The sequence below is a fragment of the Taeniopygia guttata genome, chromosome 1, assembly GCF_048771995.1.
Source record: "Taeniopygia guttata chromosome 1, bTaeGut7.mat, whole genome shotgun sequence".
In the NCBI taxonomy this organism is placed as follows: Eukaryota; Metazoa; Chordata; class Aves; order Passeriformes; family Estrildidae; genus Taeniopygia; species Taeniopygia guttata.
The window spans coordinates 50,545,163-50,560,388 of NC_133024.1; the positions used below are offsets into that span (position 1 = coordinate 50,545,163).

At 34.7% G+C, this 15,226-nt stretch overlaps 1 protein-coding gene across 1 annotated transcript in view; it reads left to right on the forward strand.

Annotated features, from left to right (window-relative positions):
* The window catches only part of KLHL1 (kelch like family member 1), a 193,161-nt gene that overhangs the window by 129,509 nt on the left and 48,426 nt on the right, over positions 1–15,226 (forward strand). Inside the window, exon 6 of the mRNA XM_030271533.4 lies at positions 7,794–7,980. Within this exon, the coding sequence (XP_030127393.2) occupies positions 7,794–7,980 (187 nt within the window). The remainder of the gene's footprint in view (positions 1–7,793; positions 7,981–15,226) is intronic.

The following is a 15,226-nucleotide window of genomic DNA, read 5'->3' on the forward strand; positions in this document are numbered from 1 at the left end:
TATCAGTAAAGTTTCAGTAAATCCTTTGAAGCTGTCACAAGGTCCTGTTCAAATAAAGAATATGACAACATAATTCTATAATACATATATTTCTTTATCCAATACACAGGCAACTTACCTGATTTTTTTTTTTTTTCAGTTTTATATTCAATTTCTCATGACATACTGAGCATAAAATATTTTGGGGTAAATTTATTTAATGGAAGGCTGAATTTCCACTAATTAAATCACATTTTCACGTGGTCATCAAATACAAACTTAAATTTATTCTGTGTGCCACTTAGATTTATTCTGTGTTGTGAAATATATAGAATAATTTTATAAAAATACTATATATCTGTTGCTTATTCTCTGCATTTTATGCGAAACTTTTAGGTGAATGTACATTTCATACACATACACATCCCCACTGGAATGTATAGACTGTGTCCATGTGAAAACACAAATTTATGAATAAATTAGATTATATTAACTATATATTAGATTATATTAACTAAATAATCAGTTAGAAGGTCTGGTCACATAAATAAGAGGATATATTTCCTTGACCTTTGAAATAGCACAATTTTAAAATAAATTACATTCATAATACAGTTACATTCCCATAAAATGATGTCTTCTGTTTTGAGAAGACAATGTTTTGCCTGTCGCTTATGTTTTTACAGGGCCATGGGATCTGTAGTCATTTTTTGGCAGGTTTATATCTTTTTCTCTCTTACTGACTATCAGATTGACAATCATATAGTTGTGGGCTGCCCCTTGCTGGATGCCACTCTACTCTCCCCTCCACAAGTGGACAGGGGAGAGGAACTACTATGCAAAGCTCATAAATTGAGACAAGTTTTGCTGCTAGCTGTTGATGCCTGTAAATCATGCCTGCAGAGATCCTGCAAATACAGCTTATTAAATGTAGTTAAGACAAAGATCAGTCACTACTTTCAGCAATTGTTAACAACAGGTAGTTTTAGAAGTGAAAACCATTATTGCTGTTGATGTCATTGAAATCTGTCACTCTTAAGTAAAGAAGAAAGGAACAAGGGAGGGCTAAGAAATGGCTTGGACTTATCCTCCATTTTTTTGTAAGTCCCTATTTTTGTAGTGTAGTGCTTTTTCTGCATTCTTCCTTGTTCCTTAGATTGATTCAGCATAATAGACAAGCACAAAATAAGACACCTTTTATTTTCTAGTTTTTTTAGTTGAGTCAACATTTCAGAGGTAGTGAATGTCTCCAAAGAATTCTTCCTAATCAACATTTATAACATTTAAACATTAAATATACTATCTGGAAAAGGTGCTTACCCTTCTGTGATGTGTTCTTATTCATCTTTTTTGCCTACTTCTAAGACTGAAGATAGTGTTTGAATCAGGAGAACATTATTTATGGGGAAAAAGCTTCTTTTATGTTCCATTTCTTGGTACTTATTCTTATATAGGAATTTTATAAAAATTACATCAATTTATAAAAATTACATCAATTCTAGTAGACTACAGCTTACTGCAGTTAAGAGGTAAAAAAATTAAAAAGCCAGTAATTTTCAAATACGGGCTGTTAGTTGTTATTGACTGAATAATGTTTGTATTTCATTTGTTAGCATCTGTCATGCTTTTACCTAATCTCCTATTTATCACTTTTAGAAGAAAAAAAAAAGAACTTGATTCAGAAGAACTTCAAATAAAGACATCTGTCTTCAAACAAAAGGAGACCAGCCAACATTTTGTCAAAAGCCAACCTTTTTGTTGCTTCTAGTGTTGGGGTATTTTATATATTTTCTCTTATTTAAAATGCAACTGGGGTTTTATTAAGTTTTTGTTTCACTTTCTTTTGAATGAAATTTGACCTTTTCAATGCAATTTGACATTTTCTTATTTATGTAGTATTTTAATACTATGGCAAAACATACATAGCTCTTGGAGTTATGAACTTAATTTTTTCCTCAAGTAGTAGAGAAGAAAATGTGCAAGGTACTCTACAAGACATTAATCTTACCTAGCTTTATCTAGAAACTTAATATTTACTTTAAGAAGCAATTGATCTTGAAATAAAGATGTTTTTCTTCATTTTCTGGAGAATAAGCATACCATGATGATGTAAAATGTAGATCTGGGCATCAGTAGAATTGTGTCGTAAGCTTGGATCTTAGATTTTGCCCTCCTTATTTCATCCTCTCTGTAAAATACAAAGATTGATAAAATTGTTGTGAAAAGACGGCACTGGAGGCAGAAGCTGGGGTGGGAGGGTATAAAACAATTTCTCTTTTCCTAAACTGAATAACATTTGAATCAATAACACATCTGGTGATAAGTCAATTGGTCAAATTAGTACCAGTTTCAAAGACAGGCCTGGATGTACAAGGAGTTCAATAAAAGTCAGTATATGTGCCAAAAAAAGTGTGGGCGTACCTATAAATTAAGTTAAAATTTTAACAGTGTTATAAAAGATAACATGGGTTTACTTATAGAAAAATAACACTGAAGATTATAATAAATGAGTTTGTTAAATCATAAGCTTTGGAGAAGAGTTAATGTTGTGAAAATTATTTCAATACCACAGTTTAATTACTTGCCACAGATGCTACCAACAAATGTTCCAATTCCATTACTTAGTTTATTTGAGAGAAAGTGGGGGGAAAAGTAAGTTTCTTGATTTCTGTATCAAATGTACAGCCTCAGGGAATGTGTGCGTGCATGGCTGATTGTTTCTCTAGTAAACTCTTTAGGGTAATCTAGTACTAAGTTACAGAAAACAAACTTCAACTATGCTATATTCATATTTTTGGTTTGGATTTTGTGCCCTGATGTGGGGGAGGAATAGGGAGGACTTTGTTATAACTGAAGGGTAGAAAACCAGTTTAAATTTTTTTCTGAATATGAAATAATATTTAATGTGTTGGGAAAAAGGAATTGCAAATCAAATACTGAACCCATTTCCTCTGCCATTGACTATGGTCATCAAAAATGCAAGCTCAGTCGATGCCAGAATTTGGATTTCTGACAGAAAATGCAACTAGATTTTTTTTTCCAAAAATGGAGTCTGAGACTAATCATTGCTACTGCTATGTGACTGATCTCTTTGCAATACATTATCACCTACATGCACATGGACATCACAGACTTGCAGTCACACTAATGAAAGTCTCTGGTGTCTAAGCAGCAAATCCTGATGTACATTATTTATAATAGAAATGATTACCACATGTTTCTAGGAAGAACTCATCTAGAGCTTCTTAAAGATCCTTAGTCTGCTGCAACTTATTGCTGAGGAGAAAATAATCTTTGTCTGAGAATACAGAAATCTGAGGGATTTAGTGTAGTCTTTCTTCCTGAGTTGGTTGAGCAGCTGGCTTGACTAACACATCATGAATAATTTAGTCCATCAGCAACACAAATATTGAATTCCACATTCTGAATCTTTGTCATACTACAGAAAAATGCCTGGAAATCTCCATGCCAAAAAAAAAAAAACAAACCAAAAAAAAACAAACCACTTTACTGAAATCATTAATTAAACCTGAACTTAAAAAATAATTTAAAAGAGATACAGAATTCTCAATGAACTGAAAAAAGATGGTAGACAACAAAATGAGACGTGCTAAATTTGAGGTATTATTAATTGCAGATATTTTTCATTATTTTATTTCAAAGACAAAATATTGAAATTATTGTTTTAAAAGCTAGCAAAACCTCCAACAATAAATTAGAAATTAGCTTTTAAAAAAACCTCAATATAAGGCTCCTGATTACAAGTCATGTGAGCAAAGCAGATGGTTATGCTATATTTAGTTCAATACATTCAATTCCTAGCAAAAAATAAAAAGGTTGTTTAGTAATATTGCAAAGATTCATATGGATAAAATGGCATTTAGAAATGGAGTTGAAATTTCAGCTAGGATCAGTTTGAGACCTTGTGTTCTCTACGTTTAGAAGTCCCCAGAAAAGTTAACAAGTTCTATAGTTTTTTTCATTGTTTAAAAGCTAAAGGGGAGACTGAGGGAATGCTTAAATATTTTCATTTTCTTTATATAAAATATACTTGCAAATCAGGATCTTTATAATAAATTATGCTGTTGATAATACCCCAGAATGCAAAAATTGACAGAAAATAATTTTTAACTGCAATGCATTTTACTTTCAAGATATAGTACTTTAATAGAAAGAGTTAAGAGAATGAGAAACATGATGACACAAAGTGACAAAAAATTCTCAGGATATTGCTATTCAGAGAAGTTCTAGCAATGGTAAAGTTAACTCTTCTGGCACTGATATTGTAGTCTTTTGAGAAGCTACAGCTCTGTGATTTTCCATGTTACAAAGCCCAGCAATACTCAGTTGCTATTAGATACAATTCTTTCTTAATGAATTATGTCATAGACATGGAAGAACAAGCTGAACATAATATGGTTTCCAGGGAAACATCCTTATTAACTGAATTTCCTGATCAAGTGCATCCTGATTTAATAAAAATATATTGATTGTTGTGACATAACCAGGAAAGATAACTATGGAGTAAGAAATCTTTGAAGCAGATTATTGAAATTTAGACAACATGAAACAGCTTTCTATAACTTCTGGTTTCTAAATAGTAGCTTCAATTTATTTTTTTTTTTTTTTTTTATTATTCACAACTTCTAGCCTTTAGGGGATTCAGAAATAGTGTTCATCACAGGTTAGCCCATGTTCAAGAAAAGTTAATAGGAGGAATGAGGTTTTTTTAAGGGACACAAACAAATGCTTCTATCCACTTTAAAATTTTTATTTGTATTTTTTCTGGGTTTTTTTCCCATTTTCTATTTATTTTTAAGGTGAATTTCAAACTTGAAAGAATAAGAGAATCAGCTTTTATTATGGTTGATGAATTAAGTCTCAGAATTTTGGGACAAAATGGTGTTCACGGATTATTTCTTCTTTATTTGAAACACCTGGCAATTCAGTTGAAAGATTTCAAAGACAAATGTTTGCTTTAAGAGCCTAAGCATTTCTGGGTAAAGGAGAAATGGTCTAAAGAGAAAGCATCAATATTATTGTTGGACTTTGATCCTTACTGATATAATAAGCTCGCCATAAAAACCTTTGTCATCAATTTCATTAATGACATTAAACATTAAAAAGTCTATGTAACTTCATATTGCCTCAAATTTGTGCAGAGAAAACTTCTAATTTGATTTCTTAGCTCTCTTGCACCTGTGTTTTGTTTACTTAATGTTGATAGAGTACTCTGGTTCTGTAGTCCTAAATGTGTGTTAAATCATTTTGCAATCATCCTGCCTAAAATCTGGACATGATTTGCCTTCAGATCTTTGAATTTTTAGTTTACTGAGTACTGTGCTGAACATTGTAAAGGAAAGAACATATGAAAAATCTTAAGATTATGATATCAAAAATTAACCTAGTGTTATGAAATATGCTTACCACCCCATTTCTAAGCATACTTTTAATATCCTTACTTAGTAATATTAACTGAATAATAGCCATAACAGGCACACACAATACACAGAAATGTTGGCATCAGTGCTTGACATCAGTCAACATGGATGGGAACTGTAACCATCAGTTTATTATCCTACTGTAAAACTTTCATACCTTCTCTCTGTGAGTTTTCACAGGCAGCACTGACTCCTTTTCTCTTCCTTCAGCACGGCCTGCTGACTCCTTCCTGTTCCTTGCAGCACATACTAACCCTTACTGTTCTTAGCACAACTGCCTGACCCTTACACTGCACAGCAGCACAGCCAACTAACTCCACCTGTCTTCTTGATTTCAGCTAATCCACTCTTTTATAACACCCATCCTTACCCATCCTTATTTGACACAGCTGTGACCTATTAAGGTCAAGGCTGTTCCTACTGTTTGGTAATTAGTACAGCTGCAACTCCTCTGGGGTGAGATTGCCTTCAGCACTCTCACAATCCATCCTCCCACACAGAAACCTTTATCATAGAATCATAGAGTGGTTTGGGCTGTCAGGAACCTTGAAGATCATCTCATTCCAGCCTCCTTACCAAAGGCAGGTGCACCTTCCACTAGATCAGGTATCTCAAAGCCCCATTCAGCCTGGCCTTGAGCACCTCCAGGGGTGGGACATCCACAATTTCTCTGGACAACCTGTTGCAGTGCCTCACCACCCTCACAGTAAAAATACTTCTCATTTTATCTAATTTAAACCTACTTTCTTAATTTGAAACCATTCCACCTAGTCGTGCCACTGCATGCTCTTGTAAATAGTCTTTCCCTGTCGTTCCTGTAAATTCCCTTGAGGTACTAGAAGGCTGCAATTAGGTCACCCAGAAGCCTTCTCTTTTCCAAGCTGAACAATCCCAATTCTTTCAGTCTTTCCTCATAGTAGAGCTGTTACATCCATCTAAGCATCTTGGTATCCCTCCTCTGGACTCGCTCCAACAGCTCCATGTCCTTGCTGTACTGGGACCCCAGAGCTGCATGCCGCCCTGCAGGTGGGGTCTCACCAGAACAGAGCAGAGGGGCAGAATCCCCTCCCTTTCCCTGCTGACCACACTGCTTTGGATGCAATCCAGGACACGTTTGTCATTCTGGGCTGGGTCATGTCCAGCCTCTCATCTATCAGCACCACCAAGCCCTTCTGGGGTCTTGTCTTGAGCTGTTCATCCCAGTTGATACTGAGGCAATGTAACATGCATTGTCTTTCTTTAAACCACAGATTCATTTCATGACTAATGCCTAAAATCAGAAGCAGACAACAGAAAACGTGTTATCTGCCAAAGGCTGACAGATTGACAAAGGACATTCAAACTTCTTCTGCAGCTATTGAAGTCCAGATGAAATAGCTAAGAGTTCATAAATGGAATCTAGCTTCCTGTCTTTAGGCAACTACAAAATAATTTGAATAGAATTGCATTTTTATGTCTGTGGGAAGGCATCCTCAGACTCCAGGAATGAAATTCTCTTGCTTGCTGGTCTTTAGCTGCTTTTCTGAGTATTATTTGATCTTCCAGATAGATATCCTATGATATCTAGAAATTTACTGCACTGTACAGATATGCAGTTATATGCAATTAAATCTTGCTCTAATTTAGATGCCTTAGGCTATCTGAGATACCTACATGGGTTTGGCAGATATGGCACAAAATCTGCATGAGTGTTGCACTCTTCTGGCCTGACATCAGTGAGATCACAGAATCAGAGAATCATTTAGGTGGGAGCAGGCCTCAGGAGTTCTACAGTCCTGCCCAGAGCTAGGTCAACTGTGAGGTTAACCCAGATTACATAATTCAATGGGATCCTGAAAATTTACATGGTAATTTACAGACTCTTAAAAGCTAGTAGATACGTATATACAGGCAAGTGAATCAAACACAACATTTACAACTTGCAGCCTCCTTCTTTGGAATCACAATAGAATATTCTTTTACCTGTATGTGCTGAGGATTGTTGGTTATCAAGTGGGAACATTGTTTCACTTTGGTTTTTAAAATAAGGGATGTTCCTGCAAAGAGATGCCTTCTGGGTTCTTTCAGTGTTATGCTGGAAACCATTAAAAATAAGTCAGCCTACACGAGAATATTTAGTTTTCTTCAAAGCCTTCAGTAAAAGATTAATATGACTGTAGTCTTAAGGTTTAATGAAATGGTCTTAAAATCCTTTAAAAATCAACTAATTGATTAATTTTCTGTGTTCCAAGAAAAAATAGCCCTGCAAAACTATATGTGTGTTCTGGCATGAAGAAATATACTTGTGACCTCCATTTGTATTTGTCTCTCATTGCATGGTATTGCTTTGCTAGGAATTTCTAGGATGTTTTATTCACTTATTGTCATTCACAGATATTGGCTGACTTGGAAAACCATGCACTTTTTAAGGATGACCTAGAATGCCAGAAGCTTATTCTGGAAGCCATGAAATATCATCTTTTACCAGAAAGAAGAACTCTCATGCAAAGTCCAAGAACTAAGCCTAGAAAATCTACAGTTGGAACACTATATGCTGTTGGAGGAATGGATAACAACAAAGGTATTATAGGATATTTGTTGCTTTATGAGTTATACTTCATATTTTCTTTGTCAGCAAATGGTGAAATAGCTTTCACCATGGTGGAGGGATGCCTAAATCAGTCAAGAAATGTTGCCAAGATTTTGGTCCAATGAAAATCTACTTATATTTAAGGAAAAGCATAATACACTTAGAGAAAAGAAACTGAGTTTTGAGTTCTTTATTATTACAGTTGTATTATTAAAATTTTCAGAGAGAAATTTAACAAAAAAACTAGAATTGTAGTAATATACCTTAGTTGTAGATTTCTAGAATTTGTTTTTCCATTATAAGTCAAATACTTCTCAGTTTTTTTAACCTTTAATAAATGGCAGTTAGCTATGCAATGTATTTGGTTCTTAAGCAATTGTCTAAAATATTAATGGTGATTCATGAGTCTTCCAATGCAGAAATTTTAAAGTATTTTAGAGAAGAAAGATAACCAGCTTCAACTAGATTGCTAGTTTTTCAACAGATAAAGGAAGGTTAAATTATCCTCAAATTACCATGCAAATTTTATCAAAGCTTTTTTTTTTTGTTATTTGTTTGGAATAAGAGTTATGATGATAGGTTGTGCTTTCATTTCTGGTAAATTAAATCCACTGATTTCTTGAATGAAGTGAAGCAAAATATTTGAACTAAAAGCTAGCTATATTACAAGTTTATATACTCAAAAAGGCTTTATAATTTTTTTGGTGATATTCACAAACAATTCCACAGCATTTAAATTTTCATGTATATATTTAGACTGAAGACTATACCTTCAGAAACACTAATTCTAATATAAAATAAACTGTACTTTTAAAAAGTATAGTATAAAATTATATTTTTAATATTTCACAACTCTTTGCCTAGGTGCTGTTATTGAAGTTGTTTCCCTAAATAGCTGAGTCAATATTGTTTGCAAAATGCCATTTCATGTTTTTTCCATCAACTTGTACCAGTGATTAGAATGTATGACATCTGTGCCTGTGTGAAAATAAATGGGTGGCATCAAGAGAAACATGACAAGCAAGTCGAGGCAGCTTCATGCTTTTGGAATTAAGCTGTGTCAAAGGAGGTTTAGATCAGATATCAGGAAAAGGTTTTTTCACCCAAAGGGTGATTGGGCACTGGAAGAGGCTCCCCAGGGAAGTGGTTACATCACAAAGTCTATCTGAGTTCAAAAAGTGTTTGGAAAATGCTCCCAGGCACATGGTGTGACTCTTGGGGATGGTGCTGTGCTGGGCCAGGAGTTGGACTGGATGGTTCTTGTAGGTCCCTTCCAACTCAGCTTATTCTGTAACTCTGTGACTCTGTGACTGTGATTCTGCCCTTCAACTCCATTTTCTTGAGGCCCCCCATGGAGTATTGAATTCACCTCTGGGATCCCATAATGACACAGATCTTCTGGAATGAGTGTAGAGGAGGACCACAAAGTTGATCAGAGAGCTGGAGCACCTCTCCTGTGAAGGCAGGCTGAGAGAGCTGGGACTGTTCACCACAGAGGAAAAAAGGGCTCCAGGGAGACCTTATAAAAATCCACCTTCCAATATCTAAAGGCACCAACAAGAAAGCTGGAGACAGTTTTTACAAGGGCACGTAGTCATAGGACAGTCAGCAATGACTTTAAACTGAGGTCGTAGGTTCAGATCAGATATTAGAAAGTAATTGGTTACTGAAGGTAGTGGTGAGACACTGGCACATATTGCCCAGAGAAGCTGTCCCATGCCTGGAAGTGTTCAAGGCCAGGCTGGATAAGGCTTTGAGCAATGTGGTCCAGTGAAAGGTATTTATATCATGGCTCAGGGGCTGGAATTAGATGATCTTTTGGGTTTGAAGGTCGCTTCAATCCCAGACTGTTCAATGATTCTATGACAATAAGAAATTGTTGATGAAAGAACCAATGCATATATATATATATGTATATATATATATATATTCTTAAAGTAGCTACAGATTATTTTTGTCCTTTTAACAGTTATGAACAATTATGTAGCTAAATGTTAGTCATAGATGTGCATGGAACGTTGTCTTTGAATGATAAAAAAAAATTTCCTCTTAGGAAAAATTACAAGAAATACAAATATTCAGGTAGGAAATGAGCTAATAATCCTCAATAATAAATCCAATTTGGGTGCAGCTGTATTTGTTCTTATTTACTATTAATATCTGTTCCTCAATAAATATACAGAAATATTTAGGATGACAGCACAAGCATAACACCCTTACCACATCAACACACAGCCTATTTTGCAGATTCAGGTCAGGCAGAAGCAGTTCATTTCAGTAGCAGCAGGAGAAAACACAGAGCAACAGAGGTTTAGCCCTCTGTTGATGCACTCTCTGACTGAAAACTAGCAGGACTTTTACACATTTTCAGCAGATAAAAACTGCTTTGAGAATGGACTGGTATGGCAGAGGAGCATCTGCATAGCAGGAGCCTGTGTTACAGCTGATGCAATATGTATTCCCAGTAACCCAGGCTCTGCAGCTGTGCCGTCTCAGCTTGCATCTGTTCGGCTCATCCCTCTTGTGATCCTGCTGTGTTCTTGACTAGCTTTTATGTGCAGTGAGTCTTGTTTCCACACGTCCATTCAGGAGACCTGAGTGCAGTTTCCGTGTTTTGAAGAGTCACTGAGTTCATAAAGAACTGGGGTGGGAGATGATGCTGATGTTGTATTATTGCTCCTAAAGAATTAGTAATTTATTTTTCCCCCACAACTTTCTTCACTGAAAGACTGCTATGGGTGGTTGAAATTCATAATGATATATTTTTAATACTTCCTGGTGTTTGCTACCAAATGTGAAACTGTTCCAAATAATTGGATGAGCTAAACAAATTAGCAGTTTATTAACCAGCATATAAAATAGTGGCTAAGTGCAAATATTATGAGAACATTTGAAGGTTGTATGGCACATCACATAAAGAGTAGCCTAGCATGCTACGTTTGTTTTGAAGTCTCTTCTATAATTATCTTCCTTTCCATAAAAAATGAAGTCATAATTAAACTCCAGAGAACAGCAACTGGAATTTTGCCTGATGTGAGAAATTAATGCACCATAGTACTAAATGGACAGAGAGGAAAGTATTAAAGTTAGATGAATCTGTAATTTTAATTTCCTAGACAAACTAAAAGAATTTAAATCTCTGTTTCCACACACCTTTGCTCATTTATTAATTTAATTTTAAAAGCACATATAAGAAACACATTTTCTCAGCATGTCTGCATTAATGGAATGGGATGCATTAATATGTTGCGGGTGTATAGTGCTGACAATGTTCCATTCACTTTACCCATTAATATCATCACAATGACTTCTCTAATTTGGATTAGCAGTATTTAATAATTTAATAGTATACAGAAATCCACACAGAGAGGAGGATGAGTAACTGAAATAAATGAGAATTGCAAGAACTGGACATTCAGCAATTTTTAGGAATGATTAAGCTCTGACTTCCTGCAGCCATCCTGGAATCCCAAATATAGAGCAGAAGCCAAGTGGTAGAATATGATGTATATGTTCTATATTAGATGGTGCTATGGATTATGAGCAGGAAAATATGCAGCAAGTGGAGATTGGTATCCATAATCAAGCAGTGTTGTAATGATGTCAGAATACTGATTAATTTCTCCTGAGTTTTTCTAGCCTGACTCACTAGGTAGCAGTTAGAATAATAAAGGGAAATGAGAATTTGCAGAAAAAGAAAACAAAAGGTGTTACAGTAACCATGATCCAAAACCACTGCTATATATTACTTCTGGAATAACCCTAGACTAGTTTCTCAAGGTCCTAGATTAGTTATTTGTTTACTGAATCCCAGTCTTTAAGTAAATACAGAGGAAAAAAAAAGAAATGAAAAGTTGCATGAACATGAATTCTTCCATAAAAACGTGGTAGGTCATTTTAAAAAGTGATGGAATTGTCAATTTACTGAAGCACTGATATTATATATGTGCTTTTCATTCATCTTATGACTAGATATAAAACCTGCTGCCAAAAGTACTCTGGTGGTAAACAGGTAATGTTCATTATGAAGCTGTATCATGCAATATTAAAAATTATTTTATTGTTGTATAGACACTTTTAGAAAGATCTCTTCTATTGCCACAGAAATATTAAAAAAATTAACCTTTTGAAATATACAGTTGAGGCCTCCAGTCATTCTTCCTTATATATTCATGTTGCATATTTTTCCTTTTCTTTAATGTATTTTAAATCATTGCAATAATCCTCTTTGCTTCACAAATACCATTTAGCAAATGTGGTTTATTACATATATATATAATTATTTCACACTCATGCCATATAGCATAGCTACATGAAGTAGCTATTTTGGAGACATCCTTGTGTTTCTGCGATTTTTTGTTTTGATTTATTTTTTTATTTCATTTTATTTCTAGCAAGATATTTCTCGAAGCAGATTTCATTTTAACTTTATTTTAAATTTATAGTTTTCATTCTCATATAGGCATATTTTTTAGATGCTGAAAGAAATATTCAAAAACCTATTGTAAATACTGATAAAAAGGCCCAAAATAGGAAATGTATTTCCTCTTAGGTAGTTCTTCTATCTTCTTGAGATATGTGTCTGAGTTGTCTGTGACTTGAATCTGCCTTCTTCCTCTTCAGTTTAGTAGAAATTAAAAAAAAAAAAAAAAAAAAAAAAAAAAGTGAAATCTATCAAGATTGTTATATGGCATTTTGCAAGTTGTAAAAATTGTTACAAACCATTTTGTCTTCACATACGTAAAGCATTTGACAGCATTCATTATACATCCATTTGATGGACAAAACTCTCTTGAGTAAAATCTTCGTCTTACTTGCATTTTCATTCTAAATATACAATGTACAGTAACTGTGTTTAATTCTCCGAATGTATGTGCTTAGTCCTGGATTTGTAGAATACACAAACAGCAACATCTACTTAAGGAGATATTTTCCTTTAAAATAAAGAAAAGTCCAGAGTGTTTATTACTGAACATTTCTGTCTGATGTGCTTCTTGAAAAGTTTTATATAAATGTGAATACTTTGTAAGTATGCACATATACTTTTGTATGTGCCTATATCAGCCCTCGTCTGACTCCAGAAGCAGCACCTGTCAAGCAGGAGCACAAACAAACATGCTATTGTTACCTGTTGCATAAATAGATATTCAGAAAAGAACGGAGAAGTGAGAATTTGATGGTCCTTTTTGCAATCTAACTCTTTTTATTGATAACATCACATGTATGTCATTACCACTCCTCTGAGTGTCTTCTGCCTTTGGTGCTAATTTTTTTCACCTGTGTTTTCCATGAAGACATGTGTTAACTTTAAGAATCATGTAGTCATAGCCTTAAAATACCTCAGGAGGACAATAAGCACAATAAATTGTGCCTCTGACATTCCAAGCAGCTGTCAGTATACCACTTTTTATTTAGACACCTACAGTTTTTCTTTGAAAGCTTGTCTGCTTTATTTAAGTAGCAGTTCAATGTCAGCCAAACAACTGCAGCATTTTCAAGTGTCAGAAGTGAGTAATTTTACTGAGATAGATGTGAAGGAACAGCAAAGGGTACTGGGGTTATTTAGGCTGGAGAAAAGGAGGCTCTGGAGAGGTATTATCACTCTGTACCACTACGTGAAAAGAGTTTGTGCAAGGTGACAGTCGGTGTCTTTTCCCTAATAACAAGCAATACAAAGAAAGAAAATGAGACCAAATTTTACCAGGGGATGCTTTGATTGGGTATTAGGAAAAATTTTTCCAATGAAAGAGTTGTCAAGCATTGGAACAAACTGCCTAGGGAAGTGATTGAATCTCCATCCCTGGAGGTATTTGAAAGTTATGTAGATGCAGCACAGAGGGACAAGGTTTTGTGGTTGACTCAGCAGTGCTGTGTTAAAGGTTGGCAATATTTTCCAATCAAAATGAGTCTATGATTTTGTGTTTGCTCAGTTGCATGTAATATATTTCACTGTTCTTTCCTATACTTTCTGGAATTCATTTTTCAAAACACAGACCCATATAAAGGGGTTTTTTAAAACATGAAAATGTGTTTTGGCATAATTCAGTGTTTTCCCAGACATTCTCCAGCTAGATATGGAAGACATTGGAAAGGGAAAACAATTTACCTTAAATCTAAAATGCACTAAAAAATAAAGTAACATTCCATTAGCTTTAGGTCAACATTGTACCAATGACCAATTCTGTTTTCCTTTTTCTTGCTTTCTAGAAGACTCAACAGAAAAATTATAATGGAATATATAAACAGAAACAATAACACAGAGAATATACTCTTGTTGGAGTAATCAAGATAGCATAGTAATGTCATCATGGTGGGTTTTCTTGAGAAAATTAGAATACCAGAGTAAGTGTCAGGCAGGCTATGCAGAATGAATAAGTAACATTTTTTATGTCTGTATTGCAAATATGCATTGAAATTTACTTGTCCTTATAGATTCCTTAAAGAGAAAAGATACAATTCAGCTGTGAAAACAAAATCCACTACTTTTTAAAACAGAAAACCAGACAATGGATTTTGGGAGAATTAGTTTATCTTTTGCAGAAATTAATACATTTAAATATAGCCCAAGAGTTCATTATTGAATATATCAAACATATATTGATATAAAGACAGTCTGATTTTTAATTTGATTCACACAATAAAAAACAGAAAACAAAATTAGCTGTTTTAAGAAATATATATATATATAAAACTTATATTTAGCTAGCAACAAAACCTTTTGGAGAGAGAAACCATAATTAATGAAACAACAGGAAGTAACCTCATGAAGTTCAACATGGGGAAGCACAAAGTCCTGTGCCTGTTCCTGTTCCTGATAGGAACCAGTGTATTTGAGGGCCACCCAGGTCAACAGCAGCTTGGCAGAAAAGTGCCTGGGATCATTTTGCCCCAAACATCTGCCTAACAATTGTTCAGATATTTGGAAACAGCAAAAGTGCACATGCAGATTTGATCCTTGGTTACAGATCTAGGGAGCAGAGGAAGCTGTACAGAGCAGCCACCTTTACCATCCACTATCAGCTACCTCGCAGACCTTGCATGGGTATTTTAAAGCATTGCTGCTACCAAAGGGGAAGATATGCAGGAATTATTTTCCCCTGTTTTCATTTGCTTTTGGTTTCTCTTTAAGGCACCAAAAAAGGCCTCAATCCTTACTGCAGAAGTGAGAGATGTTCCAGTGGATTTCCTCCCTGGCAGGTAGTACCATGAGAGGTCACTTTACATACCTGACTACTAA